At 36.0% G+C, this 17322-nt stretch overlaps 1 protein-coding gene across 2 annotated transcripts in view; it reads right to left on the bottom strand.

Moving 5' to 3' along the window:
- Nucleotides 1-17322, bottom strand: part of RGS6 (regulator of G protein signaling 6) — a 657670-nt gene that overhangs the window by 117152 nt on the left and 523196 nt on the right. For both annotated transcript variants that reach the window (XM_074290125.1, XM_074290124.1), the window contains exons 7-12: nucleotides 15375-15439; nucleotides 11133-11209; nucleotides 8476-8557; nucleotides 6787-6861; nucleotides 4325-4423; nucleotides 1611-1672 (exon numbers count right to left, since the gene is read on the bottom strand). In XM_074290125.1, coding sequence (XP_074146226.1) covers nucleotides 1611-1672; nucleotides 4325-4423; nucleotides 6787-6861; nucleotides 8476-8557; nucleotides 11133-11209; nucleotides 15375-15439 — 460 coding nt within the window. The remainder of the gene's footprint in view (nucleotides 1-1610; nucleotides 1673-4324; nucleotides 4424-6786; nucleotides 6862-8475; nucleotides 8558-11132; nucleotides 11210-15374; nucleotides 15440-17322) is intronic.

Raw genomic sequence — 17322 nt, forward strand, 5'->3', positions numbered from 1 at the left:
TGATACCTATACTGCCAAATGACCTTCTGCCCTTCGTAGCATTTGGGGTGCTTTTGCTTAAGGAATACATGAATAGCTTCAAACCAGCAAGTACTTAAATCTTCTGGTGAAGTTGGAGGATGACATCCCTCAGTTTAGTGGGAATTTTTCTTGGTTTCAATAGAATTTTAAACTTGACTATTTTCATTAATATTTAACTTAGAAAACAATCTAAATGTCTGAAAATAATGAGTCTAGGGAGTAAAGCGTCAATCAATAAATTTGATGAGGCTACAGGCTGATGAATCATGTGGAATGTAGTAGAATATGAGTTGCTTAAAAGCTAGGGACTATTTTCAAATTGATAAGCATTTATTAAGCTCCTATTATGTGTCAAGCACTACACTAAGTACTTTGGTCTTTATATCACCATTGCTTAAGACAACAGCTGGCATATAAGATGCACTTGATAAATAAATTTATATTGATGAATTTTGAAAGACTTAGGTCTGATGATATCACAACTAACCATGATTCCAGAGGACTGATGAGGATAGACAGAGAAGTGATAGACTCAAGAAATAGAATGACCATGAAGTTTTTGATTGGCCAGTGTATACATAACCATTCATATTCTTATAAGTCTTTTGTTTTCCTATTGAAGGGAGGTGAGAAAGAGAGAGAAACTAAATGCTTATGAATTTTTTAAAAATTAAGTTAAAAATGTGTGTTGATTGACTGAAGATGTGAACATGCCCAATGGCACCACTTTGAGAGAAATAAGGATATCTTATTATTTAACCTGGATGATCCAGAAACACCCCACATTAATCCAAATTTCCTATGTGAAGGGAAAAAATGAAACATTTTTCTATTGCTTCTAATGAATATTTGAGTTTGACTTACAGTCTTGGCGCCTTTAGATATTAATGATCTCAGGGACAGCATATGGACCAACAAATGTTCACTTTGGGATAGCCTAGCTAGATTTATTCCAAAAAATTCACCAAGTGACCTTGCCAGCTTATTTAGTAGGCAAAAATAAGTGTCCAGTTAAGATAACTGGGCAGAGCTGGCCATGTATAAAGCGTATATCCCAATTATATATGCCAAGTATTTCCAACTTCCAAATGTTTTCTTTACAACTGGATGCAATCCAATGGGTAGTACCTTGGAATCTAATAACTTTTGGGGGGCATTTTTAATTATAGCTTTTTATTGACTGAACATGGAATCTAATAACTTTTGATGATCATATCTCCTTCTGCTTATAGAAATAATATTTCATAGGACACATGGGAGTTCTTTTTCCAGTATAAGAAAAATTTGGGAATTTTTTTACATGGAAAGGGAACAATTTTTAAAAAAGAAATCAAGAAAGCACATCAGATAACTTATAAGGAACTGTTTTTCCTTTCAATGACCCTGTTAAAGATTTTTAGAGTTTATATATGCTTTCTTGTGAAACCAGAGAAGGGTGGTAAGACTTGGTAGTTGTCACCTTAAATAAACTGGTATCAGTCTATTAGACTTGGATTTTGATTCAATAAACTGGCACTTGATATCCTGATCCTGGTTCATGCCCATTTTGTGAACCCAGAAGAAAGTAATCATATCAACAGCAGACTTACCTTTCAGCTACTTTGGACATCTTTAAACGATGCCTGTCTATCTGTGAAGTCAAAAATGTTATCTGAGGAAAGAGATGACAGGCATGTTAATGCTGAACCAGAATGCTCTTCCACTTCCTCTCTACCAATCTAGTCTACATTACATTCCACTCCAAATCTAGACACTCCAAGAAGCTTTCTTCAAAAATCTCCATTTAAAATATTCTTTTCTTTTATCTTTTACAACAGATGAATAATGGATTTCTCCTTTTGCTTTCCATTTTATGTATGATTTTACATGTATAAATTTTATATCTCAAGATTGTTAGTTTCTTAGGGGTGATGTCCATGTTTTATTTATCTTTTGGATATTTTGCCTAGAACAGTTGTTAGACCTATAAAAGTCTTTTATTTACTCTGAATTTCATTAGAGGTTATATCCATAGTCTTTTTGGTTGTTTCTTCTCTTCTCTCCCTCTTTTCCTTTCTATTCCTCCCTCCATCCTTTCCTCCTTCCCTCCCTCCTTCCCTTCACTCTTTCCTTCCCTTCCTCTCTCCCTCTCTCCCTCCCTCCTTTCCTCCCTCTTTCCCTCCCTCCTTTCCTCCCTTCTTTCCTCCCTCCTTTTCTCCCTCCCTTCCTTCCTTCCTTCCTTCCTTCCTTCCTTCCTTCCTTCCTTCCTTCCTTCCTTCCTTCCTTCCTTCCTTCCTTCCTTCCTTCCTTCCTTCCTTCCTTCCTTCCTTCCTTCCTTCCTTCCTTCCTTCCTTCCCCATCTCTCTTTTTTTCACCAGAATTATAATTTTATCAGATATGTAGTTCCCAGTATGGAACTTCTTAGACCAATGAAGAACAGCAACTACTCTGAAACTTAGCCTCAGAGAATTATTCTAGGGCCATGCAAAAAATTAAGTAACTTTCATCCGGTTACACAACCTTTATGTGTCAGAAGCTGACAAACTATCATTTGCACTACATTTTCTTCATTTAAACACACAAATAATTTAAAGATAATCATTCCAATCTCATTTCATAGAAAATAAGCTCTTTGAATATAGGGACTATTTAATTTTTATCTCTGTATCCCAAGCATTTATCATATGGTAGATGTTTAATAAATGCTCTCTGAATTGAATTAGATAACTATGTATATATATATATATTCTCTTTTCAAAGAGATAATATGCTTCTCAAGGATAGAGCATTCCTCTGCATTCACTTAGTATTATGCTATTAGTAGATGCTAAAGTGTTGAATGGGATTTGTCAGACTATTATGAGTGAGCAGCAACACAAAGTGTAATGTGTAGTTAACTAAGTTAATCTTCCTTCTTTGGATTGATGAGTATCTGGCATATAGTAGGCATTTAGTAAATATTTATTGGCTGACTGACTGGACTACTGATCTTGGAGAAAAGTAACACCTACTTAATGGATTCTGAGAAGGGAAATAGGTAAAGGATCAGCAACCATTTTTTCCAAGCCTTGACACTCACAATCACAGAAACAAAAGATATTAGTTCTAATCCACTGTTTCTTTTGGAGAGCATCACCTTTTTAGGAATTCTTTGAACAATAACACATAATTATATCTTTATAAAAAAAAGCAGAGCACAAATAGAAGAATTTAAGAGAACAACTTTCTTCTCAGTAGCCAGCTTGGATATGGGAATGTGTGACTATGAGCACTTGGCAATTGGGTAGTGTCAGGAAAACCTGAGTTCAAATCTGGATGTAGACATTTCCCAGCTGTGTCACCCTGGACAAGTCACTTCACACTGATTGTTTCAATTTCCTCATCTGTAAAATGAACTGGAGAGGAAATGACAAACAACTCTATAGTGTTTTTGTAAGAAAACCCCAAAAAGGGTCTTGAAAATTTAGACGACTTAAATGATTGAACAACAATATGAGCATGATAATCTTTCATTGTTTCAGGCAACTTTCTGAGATTTATGATTTCACTAGTCAGGGGGAACTCCTGGTGTGAAAGCTCTATTTTAAAATATAAGTCTGTACCAATTCCCCTTCCTCCCCACCAACAATGCAGAATGAGAAGTGTTCTTGTTGAAAGACCTCAGGCCAGTTATGTTCCAAAGAGTATCATTGATTTAGATGTGGAAGGTACCATAGAGGTCAACTAAACTAATCCTTTCATTTTATAGATGAGCCTCTTTGAGACTCAGAGAAAAATTATGTGACATGTACAACAAAGAGCCTAAGTTTGCTGCTTCCAAAGTCAATGTTTTTCTATTATACCACATTGCTCAGAGAATGTCCCTAGAAATCTAGAAAGTTGCTCACCTTTTTTTTAAAATATTATGCTTTGATCCATATTCAATCTTAATGATTCTCTCTCTGCATGTGAATTCACTTTCTATCACAAGTCTTTTGGAATTGGCTTGAATCACCTCATTGTTGAAAAGAGCCCAAGTCCATCACAGTTGATCATCACATAATCTTCTAGTTGCTATGTACAATGTTCTCTTGGTTTTGCTCACTTCACTTAGCATCAGTTCATGTAAGTCTATCCAAGCTTTTCTGAGATCAGCCTATTAATTGTTTCTTATAGAACAATTAATATTACATTATATTCATGTACCCTAACTTATTCAGCCATTCTCCAGATGATGGAGAACCCACTCAGTTTCCAGAAACTTGCTCATCTTTTTTGACTTAAACAGTTTCCTATGCATCCTCTGGGGGTTTTAGGAACTGTCATGAATAATTCATACACCTACCTGTTTTCTGATGTCCTCTTTTGTAGTTTTTCTGATTGGCTGGGTAGGTATATGCACAGGACTTTGGGATTGAGATTCTTCTGTCACTCCATACACTGACTAGAAAAGACCGGAAATATGAGGAATTCAGATGCCCTTAGGAATCAGTACCTTCTTTTCTCCTCATTGACAGGGGTCTTTCTATACCACCAGACACATTTCTCAGGCACAGGAATGAAAGAAAGTCACATCTACTCACAGAACCATGGTGATTTCTAGTCTAAGTTCCCCCCTGCCCAAGTACAGTTTTTAAGGATAAGTGAAGGTTAAATGGCAACATATCACAACCTTAGGAAGATTAAATTGTAATATAGCATGATTTTTGGGAGTAGTCTTCTTATATTATAATTCCTTAGTTCCTGCCAAGAACAAGTGCATGGACTGAAACCAAACCTAAATAGACTGTTCTGCCAAAGTTAAGCCAATGTTATTGATGTACCGAGGTCATGATAAACTTAACCAATGAAGAAATAAGGGGACGACAGTTTTGAAAAATAGTTGTATTGAAATAAGTTCTGAGAAATTTTTGTTCAGTCATACTGACTCTGTGACCTTGTGGATCAACTGTCCATGGGGTTTTCTTGGCAAGGGTACTGGAGTGGTTTGCCATTTCCTTCACCAATTTTATGCAGGCAGAGATTAAGTGACTTGTACAGCTAGTAAGTGTTTGGCGTCACCTAGCTGCCTGAGAAATAGCCATATTGAATTAAGTTTTGAAAAATAGTTGTATTACACATGGGTTACCACTTCATTATTTGTATAAAAAAGAGGCCCTATGGATTTCTCTTATTGTAGTCCCTTTGGCAAGTTTAGCATGAACTCTGAAAGCTCCTATTTTCCCTTTTAAATAAACTATTTCATTAAGGGTTATCTTCACATCGATTCACTTTAGCCCAATAATTTGTAGCTAAGACATAGACTTCTTTTCCTGAGAGGATAGATCAATAAACTATGGAAAAAAGTCTCAGTGGTATGATAAATGAATTTTATCAAATCCTATATACCCACAGATAGGGTAGAGAGAGATTCGTCGACCAAGATGTGGAGCACCTCTTCTTGTTCTTTGTCCTTTGTTCTTAAGATTATGAAAGACATCACAAGGAGAATGTCTTGACTTCTGTTTGACTAAGGGAACCTTCTCTAAAGCTGAAAAGAGCAATTTTAGGAGAAATAATAATATTTTATATAGCACCTTAAGTTTTGGAAAATTATCCACATATATAATCTCATCCGAGCCCCACAACAACCCTGTAAAAAGATACTATTGGTCTTATTCATTGCTATTTTACAGAAAAAGAAATTGAGTTTCCAAGAGCTTTCTTTTTCAATTAATACTGGAGGTAGAATTCATAAATGGAACTTGTTGATTCCAAATTTAGTACTCTAATAAATAGGCTATCATAAATAAAATGATTATGTAATCTCAGGGTGTTCATGATATAAAAACATTTTAAATTCAGCTAAATGAGCTGATCTTTTTGATCTTTGGGGGATTCTTCATCCTACATTCTTCATTCTACATCATACATTACACAATGGAGTATGATGCAAAGAACTGAAAATCTTATTCATTTCTCATGACAGCTGAAGAGTATTCATGACATAGAAGTATTTTAAATTTAGCTAAATGAGTTGATCTTTTTGATTTACTGGGGATTTTTCATTCTACATCATACTTACAATGTGGAATATGATGCAACAGAACTGAAATATTCAAAAATGCAAATGGATCTGGGATTTCATCCATGTGAATATTCCCTCCACAGATGCAGATAGCAACCTATTCATGCTTGCCCATCTTGTGGGACTTTTGTCCATGTCTCCTCATAATTCTGGCACTATAGGGATAAGTCTTTATTATACCAATGAAGGATAAAAAATAGAGAGTTAAGAATGGTTTCAATTTTATAACTAGATTTCATAGTGGGGAAACAAGGAACATTTTAGGCTTTATTTTTTACCTTATGAGGCTTAACATAATTGCTTATATTTTACATAGTACTTGATGTTTACCAATCACTTTGATTGGTATGTCATTCATTTCTCATGACAGCTGAAGGTAGATAGTGACAGTATTATGTTTCTATTTATTAATGTGAAAACTGGATTTTTGAGAGTATAAGGTCATATAAGTCAGTTAAGTGGCACAATTGGTACTCAAACCCAATACCTAAGTTCCTTCAGCAACAAACAAATCCTCCAACAGCACATCCCTAGGGACCCTAGTCAGTCTGAATGCTGGGTTGTTTGAACCAAGGCTTAATCCTCATGTGGTGTTTAATGGGGACCCATGTAAAGAAGGAGGCCTTGGTTCCCTAAAAATGAAATGCTTCTTGATCTTATAGTGTATTGCCCAAACAACAGGAAGGTTTAGAGGGTATTCATGACATAGGAACATTTTAAATTCAGCTAAATGAGCTGACCTTTTTGACCTTCTGGGGATTCTTCATCCTACGACATTTTCTGATATCCATTTCTGTTGTATTCACACAACCTGGCTGAGAAAAGAATCATTGTAAAAGTTACATTGAAGCTCTAATTGATCCAAATGATCTTATTATCACCATTAAGTCAAATCAACAATTATTTTTTAATGCTTGTTATTTTCCAGGCAACATGCTATAAACACTGGGGATACATTGAAAGGCAAAATTCTATTAAAAATACAGAGGTATACAAATACAGGGTGACCCCAAATTCTTCATACAGTTTTAAGTTAGTAATAGTTTAAAGTATCAAGCTAGTGTTAACCTATTTATAGCTTAAAGTATTGAGCTAGTATTAAGTTATGAATAGCTTAATATCACACAAAAACTTTGGGGACACCCTGTATATGTTGATTTTCTCTTGTGAACAAATTAATTTTGTTTGGTGAATCTGTGCTTACCTTATGCCAACTGACAGATTTTAATATGATCAAGATGATATTTATAAATGGCTTTTAACAAAGATGTTTTCTCTGCTGACTAATAATAATAAGAGGAAGGGAAGGGAAGAGAATATGTACTTATATAGTGATTGTTACATATCAAGAAGTGTGCTGAGCTTTTACAAATATTATTTCATTTAATTCTCACAATAACCCTGTGAGAAAGGTGCTATTATTGCTCCTATTTTATAATTATTGCCAAAACTTAGGGAAATAAAGACTAAGTGACTCACCTAGGGTCATGTTGTTCAGTTACTGCAGTCATGTCTGACTCTTTGTAACAAAGATACTGCAGTGGTTTGTCATTATCTTCTTCAACTCATTTTGAAGATGAAAAACTGAGGCAATAGGTTTTCCCAAGGATTTCACAGCTAGTAAGTGGAGGATGGATTTGAACTCAGAAAAATGAGTCTTTCTGATTCTATACACTGCACCATCGTATGGAGCCCACCATTTGGGGACTGAAATTTTTGTGCCAGTTTTTGGAAAGTCTGGGCTCAAATGCCTTTAATTATTTCAAATCATTTGTAAATGATAAGAAAGGGGAATAGTCCTTAATCCACCTTTATGTTTTATCAAGGGATATATATTTTGATTACATGGAATTTTTTAAATGTCTTGAAAAAGACCAACTTTAACTGTCGCATTCAAGTATTGGTGAAAATGAAAATGTTTTTACTCTGGGAAGGTGGACTGTACTGTTTTCCTGAGAAAACAATTTGTTGAGGGAGTGAAGACAGGGGGATTTTAGAGTCAATTTTGCTGGTTTTTAGGGAAAATAATCATATGAATGAATCAAAGCAGTTGGATGGCATTAAAAAAAAGTCCAGCCTAGTCAGAAGATTCATCTTCCTAAATTCAAATCTAACCTCAGACACTGTCTGGCTTTGTGATCCTGAGCAAGTCACTTAACTCTGCTTGCCTCAGTTTCCTCATCTGTAAAATGAATTGGAAAACTAAATGGCATACCACTCCAGTATCTTTGCCAAGAAAATCCCAAATGGCATCATGAAGTGTCAAATATGATTGAATATGATGGAACAACAACAAATGAATGAATAATAAAATGAGAGATCACACATTTTCCAAAGATCGATTGTTCCAGGCTAAACATTGCCTTTGTCTTAATAAGTAGAAAAAGGAAAATGAGAAAAACATATAAAACTATACAAAACTGTCTTACCACTGGCCTGTGGACATCCCAGAAGGCTCGTTCTTGACTATCCAAAATTTTTCTTTCTGTTTTATCTTTTTTCCGATCAATCCTAAAAATAGAAATAGAAAAGGGAAATAATTTTAATTTGCCTTCTTTTTTTCTTATTTTCTTATGTCCACTCCATTTATGATCATTTCTAAGGAACTAGCGCATCTATTGCATATAGAACAAATGCATTTACTGTATTAATTGTAAAATCATGAGGCCTATGTGTAAAATGTCGGTGCCTTCCCTCTTTTCCTCTACTTTACTCCACAATGAAATTTAAAAAAGAGACTGTGTTTGAGGCCCAATTTACAAAGAACTCTACCATGGGAAGATATTCATTTGAAGCTGAGGAAACTTTGGCTGAGGGCTGGTTGGAATGTAAATTAAAACATACACTCCTTGACAGCAGGGATTGTTTTAGTAGGTACTTAATAAGTGCTTGCTGAATTGGTGTGGCATATAGTATGTAAAATTAAAATGTAGGCCAGCCCATTTTCTATCCTTAAATTTATGAGGTTGCTTTAAAATCCAACTTGCTATAATTTTAAAACTTCAATTTAGGCCTAGTCCCCTCCCACTCCACCTTTCCCCCAAAGCAGAGGAAGGACCTCAATGCTGGACAGCATCTCAAAATCAAATATCACCCCCATTTTGATCTTCCTGGCCCCAGCTGGTAGATGAACAAATTGTGAAAGGTAAATTACAGGTGACAAAAGAAATACTTTATTTTCTAATCAGTAGCCCAGATGAGAAGCTTTTATTAAAACAAGAAAAAAAGTGTATTGCTTCATATTCCTTCTGTAAGTAAGAAGTAACTCAGATTAATTGCCATGTACCAGGGAACTTCTAGCTTTCAAATCTCATGGGAGCACTTTAGTTTACTGGACTGAAATAAACCTATAATCACCCTGTGATTTTCATGATAATTACCATGTACTTAAATGGTCCACAATTATAAAGTAATCACAGAGTTAATCAAAAAAGTTAATCGAGAAATACCATATGTGTATCAAGTGACAATTCCCCCTCCTTTTGTAATATGTGAGGCTCTTCTGTTCTGAAAGTACAAATTAACTTTTCTCTTTGTTTTCCAGAATCTTTTGGATGCAGAGATTATAAACCTTGTTATTCCTGTTCCAATGTCTGCCCCACCCACTATCATCAGCCTCTTCATGGACCACAGCTCTTTCTGTAGCAGTAACCCACTCTGAAGTGATATACAACACTGTGAAGAGGGCACCTAGCTTGCTAAGGTTACTGAGAGAGAATGATGAGATCTTGGGTGAGAGGTAGAGCATAATGAATTGTGAGGAGGAAAAAGAATGCAGGAGAAGGGTCAGATGGATAACCTGTCAACAAAACCCATAATATAGAAGTTAACACAATGGCACCTGAAGAATCATCAATTTGAACAAAGTCACTGCCATTTTTCTCTTTTACTGTACCACAGGGGGCTGTAGGAGTTGGCAACAAGAGAGGATGTCATGAGTGAGACTGGTCGTAGTGAAGGCAGGGCTTTTCAGCCTCATTCCACAGTATACCTGTCAATGTCTACGTTTGTCAGCATAAATCTACAAAGGAAGTAGCAGGGAAAGGAAAGGGGGGACATGGGTATCTTATAAGCATTCATAGTAAGGAGGGGTATAAGTGCTAGCAGTGAGAATGGGAAGGAGGGGAGATAAACATTTAGGAAGATGACATTTGACTGAGCTAATCTAGGGAATTAGAAGAGAAGAAAGTAACAGTGAATGGGGAAAAATTAGAATAATACAGATCAAACCTTTTACCAAAGTGAATATTGAATGAGTTCCAATTTGGAAGGATTAAATGACTAGAGAGAAAGGGGATACAAAGCAATGAGTGGTTCTTGACAATGATCCATGCAGAGATGCCCCTAGATCTTATTTATACTGGAGGACAAGGAAAGCTTTGAGTAATACAGGTTGGGTTACTTCTTGGAGTATGGGTGCTTAATAACTGAGTTATGGGATGCTTGTCAAGAGAACCAAGTTTTTTTCCCCTGTGCTATAAGTAGCACATCCCAGATCCTCAAGGGTGACTCCATTTTTCTAACCTCCTACCCCTGCAAAGAATTTCTTGTACCTACAATGTCTGCTAAGCCTGAAAGTAGAAGCATCTATCTCTGGTACTTGGTCTAGCCTGTACCAAATGTAAAGGCTTTTTTTTGGGGGGGGAGGATATGCATTGTTGAAATAAAAAAAAAAATCTCCAGCTATTGAAATGCATTTTCAGTCAGCACATAAAGTGGTTTGGAAATTAGTTCGGGAACTATAGATTGTTCAAGTCAGGGTCATAGATTAAGAAAGGGGTGAGGAAGGATTTTCCTACAAGTATTCTAGAATACCCACTTCATAACTTTCCTAGTGTGAAATTAACCAAGAAGAAGACATCTCAAATTATGAGAAAAAAAAAAAACACCATCTGGGCTGAGAATTCAGTGATTTCTAGGCAAATCCTGGCCTTTATTTCCACAAAGCTGTTTTTATTAGAAAGTAGGGAGAAGAACCAGAAATCCCAACTCTGGTTGCCGACTCCTTTGAACACATGCAATGAAGACACACATTTGAAATGACAACCCTTCTTTTCTCGGAAGGGTCTCTGTTCCATTCACATACTTCACTTGGGCTTCTGCTTGCATAAAGATGAATTCCCACTTCCTTGCAAAGGCCCTCTGGAGTCTTGCTAGGTTTTCCTGATAAAAAAGGAAAATCAATGAGGGCATTAATCATAATAAGTATTGGACCATGGCTACCACGCTCATTACATGCGTGCTCATCCATATTGGTTAGACAGAACAAAATAACGGTACCCCATTTTATATTCACTAGACTAGAACTTGATTTAGCTTTGTACCATATCCTGCTACACAGGAATGCACTTCCAATCATCATCAGTGCGCCAACTAAAGGAATTATCTGTCTGAAGTTTGGAGGGAATCAATGGAATCTTTCTTCCTAAAGGTCTCGTCTATGAATGTAACACTCATTTCTTTGGCTGCATATCCAATGTAAATTAGGGTCAAAAGGTATGCTTGAGCTTTCCATTTGGGCTCTGTGGATTTGAGGATAACTGACGCCTGCTGGACATTTCTGTAAAGAAAAACTAAGGAGAATGAGGATGGTATCTCCGGCTTTATCTCCTATTCTTAAACTATTGTTAAAACTAGGTCACTCTATTAGAGAAGACCAAGTTAGTTTTCTAGATTTTGACCAATGCAGAAATGGAGTTTCTAGCATTATAGATTTAGTGCTGGAATGGGCCTTAGAGATCATTAATTCTAACTTGTCTCATAGTCTTCACCATGCATAAAGCAGTTATGTTAGGGTGAGGGGGGCAGGGAAGGAAAGGAAGAGAGTTTCATTTTCTAATTGAAAAGCACACAAAAAAAAGGCAGAGAGAAAAAGAAAAAAAATGTTTCATTAAGGATCTCTTCCAAAGGAAAAAAAGAGAAGCATTCTTTTTAATTCTTTAATTCAGTAGGCTTACACATAGTGTGCAGTAGATAGGATAGTAAGTTGACAGGCACGCTAATCACCTGCCTAATTCTGATTGAATGCAAGCCCAGAGTTCACATTCTGCTATGTATTTTCATAGAGTTGGTGCTAACACCTAATTGATTGCTCTTATTATAAGGTTATTAATATAAAAAGAGATTAAACTGAAAAGTACCATATAGGCAGCTAACATTGTGTATGTATATACAAATAGGCACAGAAACAAAAATGACCCTTGGAATTTTTCTTTTCTTTTGAGAATCCTTTGAGCTTTTTATAGTATTTAAATTTCACTGGGAATTGGTGCTCCTATCTCCTCTGAACATTCTTTTACAAGGAAAATGGAAGGTATAAGAGATACAAACTGGATCAAGACATTTTAAAACCTAAATTTTGACCCTAAGATTAAGGAAGTTACTTAGACAAAAATTAAAAATATAAGCAGTTCAAAAACATTTATGTCCAGTCAAGAAATAAAGAAAGATTTCAAAAAGAGTATTATCTCGATAAAGGGTGAAATGTCCAGTTACAAGGAACTCAAAAATACCTAGTGCATAGGACTCCCAGAAAATGTGAAAGGATAGAAATAGGTAATTATCAAAAGTTTACTATGTGCCAGATATATCTAAGTACTTTACAAATATTATCTTTTTTAATCCTCACAACAAACCTGAGGAGTAGGTATTATTATTATTATTATTATTATTATTATTATTATTATTATTATTATTATGCCCAATTCAAAGTTGAAGAAACTGAGGTAGATAGAAATTAAGTAATTTGCCCACAACTAGAAAGTATTTGAGGCTGAATTGAATTCAGGTCTTGCTGAATTTCAACCCAATTCTCTATATTACTTGCCACCTGACTATCTCTAATGAAAATTTTGTAGTTTGATTGGAAAGTTCATTATAAAAAGCTGCATAGTATTAGTGGAAAGAATGATGGATTTGGATTCAAGAAAACCTGAGTTCATAATTTGCCTCTGAGCCTTATAAATCAAATGAGCAGGAGGAGGTTAGTTACCTCCTTTGAGCCTCAGTTACTTTACATATAAAATGGGGATAACTACCTGTAGTACATTGTACCTCATGAGATTGTTGTGATGTTCAGATGAGATCACATATGTCAAGTACTTTGTAAACTTTAAAGCCTTATGTAAATATTACTTATATTATTATTATCTATTTAACCCTGTTGTCAGAATCAAAAGATTCTATATGTTAGGTGAAAATTGTTATTATTATGACTTTATTATCATGAAGATAATCATTAAGAAGACTCTAAGAGGTATCTCTGCTGGCATTTCCACTAGTTTTTATTTGAGAAGACACCTCTGATAGGTTTCTAGTGAACAGGGCTGCCTTTAAAATGGTTGGGAACTGAAAGGCAGAGAGGTAGTAGTCTCCTTTTGGAGCTGTCCCAAGTGGGAAGAAACTGCCCCTCTTTTGTTGGACCCAATCAAATGGGCCTTGAATCTTGGACTTACCTTGCCCACAAATGATATATGATTGTCACTTCTCTGTTCACATTGAAAATTTTCTGAAATATCATTAGTGATTAAACTTTAGTCCCATGTTATTTATTTATTTATTTATTTATTTTTGGTATTTTTATCCTTAGTTTCTGGGGACAGTGCCTGGTACATACTAGATGCTTAATGAAAACTTGTTGATATGACAACAGTTTCAAGGGATAGTGATCTATTCTTGTTTCTGCACAGACCTCCTTGCTGTTCTTCCAACAAGACATTCCATTTCTTAAGTCTGGACATTTTCACTGACTGTCCTTCATGTCTGGAATGCTCTTCTTCCTTATCTCTACCTTCTAGCTTTCTTTAAAACTCAGATAAAACTCTACATCCTAAAGTAAATCTTTTCTGATCCCATTTAATTCTTGTGTTGTTATTGCTTTTGGTCATTTTTTAGTCATGTCTTATTCTTCATGACCCCACTTGTGGGTTTTTTGGTGCAAAGATACTGGAGTAGTTTGCCATTTCCTCCTCCAGCTCATCTTACAGATGAAGAAATTGAGGCAAGCAGGGTTAAGTGACTTCTCCAGGGTCCCAGAGCTAATAAATGTCTGAGGCTGGATTTAAACTTAGATCCTCTTGACTCTAGGCCTGGTGCTCTATCCATTATGCCATCTTACTTGTTCTCCAATGTCTACCTTCTAATAAGACACTTCCTAAATCTCTAATTTATTTTGTATATAGCTTGTTTGTACATATTTATTTGCATGTTGTCTCTCCCCACTAGCTCATGAGCTCTGAGAGCAGGGAAGGTCTTTTTCTTTTTCTTTTTCTTTCTTTCTTTCTTTCTTTCTTTTTTTTTTTTTTTTGAATCCTCAGTAATAGGCACAGTGCCTGGCACATAACAATAGGTGCTTAATAAATGCTTATTGAGTGAATAATTGAGATAGTCTGTCTTGAACAGTGAGTTTTAGTGTGGATAGAGCAGAGCATGAGTACAGCTGACTGGCTCCTGTGCCCAATAGGCTGCAGTGGGCCTCAAGTTAATTGTAAAAACTGTCAAGAGCAGGGAGGAGAGGGGAATTTGGCAGGTGGATGGATTTAAAGGTAGAAATAATGTTTGATTATGCAAGAAAAAATTATTCCTGGCCCTCTGTCCTGCCTCCCTTCTCTCAGCTACCAGCCCTTTAGCCATTTTTACTGTTCATTAGTACCTCCACAGGAGGATGGATGGGGTGAGGAGAAAGTAGAAGACTTAAAATTAGCCTTATTAAGATAGGTTTGGTGGATGAGGTGGAAATCATTGTTTGCAGCTACATTTTTTATCTTCTTTGTTGATTTTCTTTTTTAAATTCTCTGAATTTCTTTTTCTTTCTCTATGAAATGGGGGCAACCCTACTTGGAACAGAATTTCTGGTATGATCTAAGAAGATTGGTAATTCTCCTCTTGAAATAATAGGCCCTCTGCTCCATGGTGTAACATGTGGCTTCGAGACTGTTAGGGAGGCGGTGTGGGGGATCAAATTCTTGGAAGGAATTATAGAGAGAAAGTATGAAGCTGAGATCTGGTGTGGGAAGAGGGCCACTGGGAAAGATGTCATATGAACCATACAGATCCTATGGGCTAAATCTAACCTAAGAGTCTCCCTCTGATACTAAGAATTGTTGAATGTGTGGGGATACAATTTTATTCTCAGTCATAAAAACTGTCAGAGTGAGGCCATTCAGAGCTGAGAACAAAGAGGGTACAGTGAGTTTTCTTCCCTTCCCCATTGTGTCTGGAAAAGCTGAGGGCTGAAAAGGAGGAAATGAAAGTTCAAACCCAGAAAGATGCAAAGATATCTTTTAACCCTCCTCCTCCCACCCCTGTCCAGGGAGATGGTTATACTTACAGCTTCATAATCTGCCAATTCCAACCTTGCTTTATTCTGCATTGTCCTCTTACATAGATAAATGGCTAGGAGAAGAAGAGAAATAACATTGCACCAAAACCATGAATGTGGTATCAGGCCAAGTGGGTGGTAAGAGACCAGGACACAGGTTCATGCATTTCAAGCTGATGACCTTGAAGGTCATCTGGTTCAAACTCTTCACTTGGCAGATGAGGAAATTGAGGTCCAGAATAATGATTTGGGTTAATTGATTTTCCCTAAGGTCACAAAGTAGTATCTGAGTCAATGTTGGGACCCAGATATTAATCAATATTTAAATGTATTCTAAAGGTCTAGGTTTTAATTCTCATCTCTTCTATTTGCTAGTCCTAGAAATTTGAATAGAGATTTAACTAATCTGAGGCTCAGTTTTCTCATTTGCAAATTGGGATTAATACTTACATTGCTAACTTCATAGGGCTATCTTGAGAATCAAATGAAATAATATGCAAGTATAGTAAAGTGTTATAATAATTACTATTAGCAAAAAGAAGCAATAGTGCAGTAATTAACCAATCATATATGTATCGGGCACCTATGTGCCCACTACCATGCTAGAAACTATGAGAAATCTAAGAAAAGTAGAAGTCATGAATGGCCTCCACTATCATGTCAGGATTTGGTCGGCAAGAATAGAAATATGAATCACTTGTTGATTTCAGGATATAGCATGACACTTCCATCCCCTGTCCTGAAACATATATACACACTTTGGGCACAATGTTCCACTGGTCTAGTAGAATGCACACAACAGCTAAATAATGAATGAATGAATGAAGGCATCTTGGAAGCAGAAATGAAATAGGCTTCAAGTTACTCCCTCACTTCCTCCATTAGTTTCTCTTTTTTTTTTGTTTGTTTGTTTGTTTGTTGAGGCAATTGGGGTTAGTGACTTGCCCAGGGTCACACAGCTAAGAAGTGTTAAGTATATGAGACCATATTTGAACTCAGGTCCTCCTGATTTCAGGGCTGTTGCTCTATCCACTGTGCCATCCGAGCCACCCCTCCTCTGTTAGTTTCAATGTCAATTCTCAGCTCACATTTCATTTACTCCTTGTGACTTTTCCTGGTCCCCTCATCCCAAAATGCTAATCGTTTCCCCTCATAGAATATATATATTTATATAGAATTTATATATAGAATATATATATTATAATATATATATATATATATATATATATATTTAACATAATTATAGCTGCTGCCTTCGTGGTGGTAAACAATTGGAAATTGAGGGGAATGTCTAAACAAGTCGTGGTACGTAATTATGATACAATATTACTGTTCTATAAGAAATGATGAGCAGGTTGATTTTTTTTTTAATTTGCATGAAATAATGAAGAATGAAACTAGCAGAACAAAGAGAAGGTTGTATACAGTAACAGAAATATTGGTTGAAAAAAAACTGTAACTACTTATTTTGAATATTATAAATACTCAAATTAACTACAAAGATCCTCAGAAAAAGAATTGATAAGCAGAAGTATGCATAGTATGGTTTTACACATACATACACACATGTATACATGTGTATATGTGTATTAAATGCTGGCCTTATGTAGTGTGGGATGAGGAGGAAGGGAAGGAAACGGTTCAAAATTTAAAACAGAATAAAAAATTAATATAATTTAATTTTTTAAAAGTTAGAGAGTTGGGCTTATGATTCAGCTCCAAGAGCAGAAAAGGGCAACAAAGTATGTATGTTTAGTATTCCTTCTTCTGTTACTACTTTGTTGTTTGGAAAACTCAGGTGTGTGTGTGTGTGTGTATGTGTGTGTGTGTGTGTGTGTGTGTGTGTGTGTGTGTGTGTGTGTGTGTGTGAGAGAGAGAGAGAGAGAGAGAGAGAGAGGAGAGGAGAGGAGGGGAGGGGAGGAGAGGGGAGGAGAGGAGAGGAGAGGAGAGGAGAGGG

This window comes from Sminthopsis crassicaudata, chromosome 2, assembly GCF_048593235.1.
Source record: "Sminthopsis crassicaudata isolate SCR6 chromosome 2, ASM4859323v1, whole genome shotgun sequence".
NCBI classification, from domain to species: Eukaryota; Metazoa; Chordata; class Mammalia; order Dasyuromorphia; family Dasyuridae; genus Sminthopsis; species Sminthopsis crassicaudata.